Genomic DNA, 6,000 nt, shown 5'->3' on the forward strand with positions numbered 1-6,000 from the left:
ATCACATCAATACGTCAACAAAATTAACAAACATAATTTCACAAGTAGTCCATCAAGAATGTGAATGTTCCAAGTTTAATAATTTTACCCATCTTGCAGTTGAGTAGAAGAATGTTCCATGTTCCATTAATTGATTTCATTTCAGCAAAATAACAACAGCATTTAAGAGGAAACCATGCGATATCAATAAGAATCATGATCTTTTTAACACTTGAGACATGCTTGCCACCATTTGTCATATTAACCTCCCAGATTTTCAACCTGCTATGCAACTCATTAACCCTAAATAAAAACAGATTTCATGCATCTTCTAACGTTGAAGCAATAAAGGAAATAGCCTTCTGGGATTTATAAACCATGTCAAATGTTAAATTTCATTACAATAAACAAACTTAAGATTCAACATAATGGCCTGTAATGCCTTGACTAATATCTACAAGAACAATGAACAAAAAGAAAATGATATCTACAAGATTATATCCTAAAACTTCAAACTCCTAACTGTTATCTGAGGCTCTTCTTGGAAGCCCTTCAAAGAACAATCAAGTCATTGATCAGCAATAGCTTTCCTTGAATGATCTAAGGGTGAGCTATGATTTGATTTCAGTGTACAATAGCTAACTGTATAATGCGTCCTATACTGATACTCCCAAGAGCAACAAATAAGGGCGGAATGCTTCTTAAAAACCTTATTCAACCCAAGTCAGAAACGGTCTCGCACAGCTCTGCCACTACCTCTAGAAGAGGGTGCCGGGATTGAGCGGCAACCAGTTTAGGGAACAAACAGTCTCCAAGCTTCAAACCTAATAAAGCTTAAATGCAGACATTCAATGTCTAATTTTGATTATTGCGTATATAATTTACTTAGAGTGTAAGAAAAAAAGTTATGAATTGCTTCAAGATTATAGAGGCATTAGAAGTTACTATCAGCACTCTGTAAGCCTCATACACCTGCTACCTAGCGTATAAAAGACTCGTATGCAAGAGTTAAGTCAAGGTTGTAGAGTTTGTACAAAGGACTCTCTATCTGCAGCCATGACATGAAGCACTTGCTTTCTATCACCATAAGCGAAAATATACACAATCAGACAGAAGCTAGAAATGATAACTTGCAAGCCTTTAAAATGCATGGATTACATGTCAAGCATAGAGTTTTGAAGCTGGAAAAAGAATAAAAATGAAAAGCAAAATCGAAACTCCTTCACTTTTATTAGAATTGATATATGGTGGACTGATATCTGATATAATTAGGGCTATTTATTCATCAAGAACACAATGCAATTGAGCAAAGTCAGGTCATGGCCAAACCAAATTACAATTAACTTCAACAACAGCATCATGTCCCCCATTAGCAATCCCCTTCCAAGTATATCATTCACCTATTGGAAAGCCAAAACCATTCCAGTACTCATCTGAAATATGACAATGAATTACACAAAGGGCAAAGAGAAACAATAGAAAGAAGGTATAAAAACTTCCCTTCTAAGCTGCTCTGGGGTCCATCCCCTGCTGCCAAACGTAAACAAGCTCATCCCATCCAGTACTGGCCATAAGCCCATCAACAAGAACACTGAGATCGACCCCAACAGCAAACTCGGTATGATGATCATACCTTCCAACAAGTGCATCTTCTATCATAAAATCCCACAAACAAACGGTCATATCATACGAACAAGACACAATCAAATTCCTCCTATGCGGTGAAAACTTAATTTTCCTAACAGCATAGCCATGGCCATTAAGGACCGAAACCGGGACCCTATAGTTTCTTACATCCCAAATTTTAATACTCTTATCTACACTTGCACTAGCAAGCAGGCATTCATCATATTTATTCCAATCACACGACAATATTTCGTGTTCGTGACCCGGGATTATCATCGTTGAACCGGGTTCCCTAACGTCCCAGATTCTTACTGTACAGTCACCGGACGCAGAGGCGAAAACGTCAGCATGTTTAGGATTCCACGCGACGGAATACACGCAATACGCGTGTTCACGGAAAGTGCGAAGGGAAGCAGGGCGGTCGAGGGTCCAGAGCTTGACGGAATCGTCCCAGGAAGCGGAGAGGAACGAGTCGCGCCGCGTTGGGTTGTAATCGAGACCGTGGACTTCACGGGCGTGTTCTTTGAGGGAGCGGAGAGGGTTGGAGTGAGGAGGGAGGGCAGTGTCGTAGACTTTGATAGATCCGTCGGCGACGGCAGCGACGAGGACGGAATCATGCGATTCGGACCAGGCTACATCGTAGACACCATCGGCGGTGTCGTAGGCGATGAGTTCGTTGATGATAGGGGCGTTCGGAGAGAGGTCGATGACGTGGACACGGCCGTTCCCTAATATGCCGAAATTCTGGGCGGTGGCTACGGCTAAACGGGACTCGTAAAAGGGGGAGAACCTAACGGAGTAGCCGTTGAACGGAGTTTTGAAAAAGGGCATCGTTGATCGACGATCAAATGAAAGGAATTGGGGTTTTCAAGGATTTGGATGAGGTGAGTGACGTTGCAGAATTGCAGCTCCAATTTTCGATTCCCACAGTGCTTCATGAAGATTCGGTTTTAGCAGAGATTAAATTTTGTACGGGCCCAAGTAGAGATGATTCAGAAAATGGGCCGGATCCACTGGGCAAAACGTCGGATATCTAGCTATCAATTTGGTGGGTCGGGTTAGGCTTAGTTTGGGCCAAAACTTTCGGCCATTTTGGTTTTTACTCATTTGTGTTTAGGGATAAATATCATAACTATACATGAACTTTAATCTAATGTGCAGTTTGGTACATGAAGTTTGATTTTAGTTCAAATGTATGCATAAAACTTTGATTTTGATTCAATTTTATACATTTTAATAAACAAATATATCAATTCATTTTTATATTAGATAGATATAATTATTTGTGTATATAATATGTAAACATAAAATGATGTCATATTGATAATGATGTTAGCTGTTTATGAAAATTGAATAAAATCAAAATGTCATTGTTACGTATAAAATTGCATAAAATCAAAATTCAAGTATAACATTGCACACTAACCCAAAGTTCATATGCAGTTTTAAAATTCATCCTTTTATGTTTAGTATTCATGTTAGGTCTAATTCTACTCTCAATTTGTACTCTTTGCATATTTAAATTTAATTCAAGAATTTAGTCTTTCCACTTGATTTGATTTGTAATTGGAATTCAATTGATGACTTGTCAAAAGTGTGCTGAAGCGAGATGAAAGCCGGTATTTATTTTTGTAATTACATGGTCATTCCATGCAAAATTTTAAATTGTCCACATGATGAACACTTTTTATTTCAAAAATATCTCTAGTTAGTATGAAGGTTTTGCCTTGAATTTTCTAGTGCACTTGCATTCCATTGGCTTTGCTTTAGTAGAAAAAATTCTTCCGGCATGAAATAATAAAACTTATCGTGCATTGTTTATAGTAAACGTGTTATGGTGTGAAGGAATTAATGGAGAGTTTCAACAAATTACAAAGTAATGAATGATATTTTTAGGTATATGAATTTAATGTTAGTAGGGGCAGTTCCATATAAAGAATTTGTATAGGTAGCTGTCTTAGGAGTTAGGGCCCCTTCCCCTTTGCTTTAAATTTTGTGGGGGAACAATGGAGATGGACAACAAATGGAATCGGAGAATGACTGAATGAACCATTTGCTCCTTCTAGTTTGAAATCCACCAGACATATATAAACACACCCTGGACCAGTCCAGCTGCTGGTGCCTGCTCTCCCCCCATCCCTCTCAACTGCTATACCCCCATATTAAAGGTGGTGATGATGGCCTCACTCAAGCTAAGCTAAATGCTGCTACAAACATCCCTATTGATTAGTTTATATTAATAAAAGGGTTTTGCTAAGATTCTTAGATATATATCAAATGATACATATGCCATTAACCTTGTATATATATATATCATCGTTGTTAACCTTGTTTTCTTATGCCAAATTCTCAATGTATCTATCTCTCTCTCTCTATATCTTAAACCTTAAAAGAAAGAAACAATGAATATATCATCATTGTTGACCTTGTTTTGTTATGCTAAATTCTCAATGTGGTCACACACTCATTTGATTATTATGGCCCCACCAAAATGAAAGTGAAATTATTCACATCAAATCAAACCATTTAATATCCTCCTTTAAGGGATTTGTTGGATGTTATGATATAGCTTTAGAAAATTCATGGTTGCCCTGTACAAAAACACTATTGTTTTTAACTTTCCACTATGATCTTACTTGGGATATTGAAAAATGATGTCTCTATATAGATACCATAAGATTCCTCCCTTTACACAATTGGCAGGGCATGGAGCCAATTAGGCTTAGCCTCCTCATATGACGGATGAGATAAGTGGAAAATTTTGGGGCTTGAAAACTACACGTGTCATAAATTGATTGAACCATGTCTATAGACAATGTCTTGACATGAAGGTCTTGTTCAATTGTTGTGGCTTAATTGGAAGTTCCCAATAATGCATTAACATCTGTCACCCATAAGCAACCCTTAAAAATATTACTGTTCTTTAAGTGAAGTGAATGAAGATGGAGACCTTAAATCATGGGATCTAAAAGGCAAAAAAGTACAGAGTCAGTTGCAATTATTCATATGCCATAGATTTCATCCTAAGCAATTTACCAAAAAAAAAAAAACCCCCCATAAAAATGAAAAAGCTATGACTATATGATAAACCCATCATTAAAATTTTTTCAAGTTTTTTTTCTTAATCTCTCTATGAGAGAGAGTTTAGAGAAGAGGGCATGAAGAACACCATTAGGTGCTGCATCTCTTGTATTCTTCCATGCGGAGCACTCGATGTGATTCGCATAGTACACACCAATGGCCGTGTTGAAGAAATCAGTGGCTCTAATATCAAAGCCGGTGACATCATGAAGGCTTACCCTAAACATGTCCTCAAGAAACCTTCCTCTCCTTCCCATGATGGGATGGCTCCGAAAATCGTCATCGTCCCACCTGAAGCCGAGCTCCGACGTGGGAAGATTTATTTCCTCATGCCGGTCCCTTCCACACCGGTGAAAACCCGGACGACGACCAAGAAGAAAAGAAGGGATCATCGTACTAGTGACAGCAGCATCGGCAACAGCAGCCAAAGCATGAGCAACACCAACGCGATTTCAATGGCGAATCTTTTGGAATCGGATCAGTATTTAAGTGAGATACTTTCGGAGAAAGTGTCGACACAAAGGGATCGAAGAAGAGGACGAGTTGGGGTGTGGAGGCCACACTTAGAGAGTATCTCCGAGACGCCAAATTGATGGTTGTTTGTTGTTTATCATCGTCGTCGTCGTCAAGTAAGCTGTGATATATTATTGCTAGTAGCACAAATAAGGAAAATGGGATTTACAATTTTCTTCATATTTTGATATGATTCATGGGAAAAAAAAAACGTTAAGTACATCCATCCATTAGGGTTCCAGGAACAGCTTCCTGTTTGGTTTTTTTTTTTTTGGTCCTTTTATTAGTTTTGTGTATAGCTATGCAATTTGTAAGAACTAAACTATTTGAGCTCTAAATCCACGATGATTCTTACAAATACAATGTAAGAATATCAAAGCTTAACTATTGCTTTCTTATATTAGTGGCATAATTTTCGAATTTAAGTGTAATTTTAAAATGCCAAATCTCTTGAAAATTTTAGGGGGTCGACCCTAACAACGTCCTTAATTTCGCCTCTGAATGTGTATATCAATTCGATTCTTTTGAAGTTTAAAGCTATCCTCACAATAACATCAACTTTAAAATAATAAATAAAAGTTTGATTTTAATGAGATTGGTAAATAATGGTAGCTTTGGAATATTTGATAGTTTGGACCAGTCGTGTTATAACATTTTGCCCATAATTTGATTTGGTATGAAGATAGGGTAATTCTTAGTGTCTTTTCATCTTTTCGGAAAGGAGATAATGATTAAGGCCATGTTCTTTCAATGATTAATAAATTGAACTTTTTAACATGCCCATTTCTATCGAGGAAAAAG

General features: G+C 37.5%; 2 protein-coding genes across 2 annotated transcripts; one reads left to right on the plus strand and one right to left on the minus strand.

Moving 5' to 3' along the window:
* Positions 1-1,178: 1,178 nt before the first annotated feature.
* Positions 1,179-2,556, minus strand: LOC107913154 (peroxisome biogenesis protein 7). The gene has a single exon (XM_016841629.2). The coding sequence runs from the start codon at positions 2,434-2,436 to the stop codon at positions 1,483-1,485; it is 954 nt and encodes a 317-aa protein (XP_016697118.1). The 5' UTR covers positions 2,437-2,556; the 3' UTR covers positions 1,179-1,482.
* Positions 2,557-4,594: 2,038 nt separating this feature from the next.
* Positions 4,595-5,583, plus strand: LOC107913153 (uncharacterized). Its single transcript, XM_016841628.2, has one exon. It carries the CDS (start codon positions 4,764-4,766, stop codon positions 5,277-5,279), a length of 516 nt encoding a protein of 171 aa, XP_016697117.1. The 5' UTR covers positions 4,595-4,763; the 3' UTR covers positions 5,280-5,583.
* Positions 5,584-6,000: the final 417 nt, after the last annotated feature.

The sequence above is a fragment of the Gossypium hirsutum genome, chromosome D10 (assembly GCF_007990345.1).
Source record: "Gossypium hirsutum isolate 1008001.06 chromosome D10, Gossypium_hirsutum_v2.1, whole genome shotgun sequence".
NCBI lineage: Eukaryota > Viridiplantae > Streptophyta > Magnoliopsida > Malvales > Malvaceae > Gossypium > Gossypium hirsutum.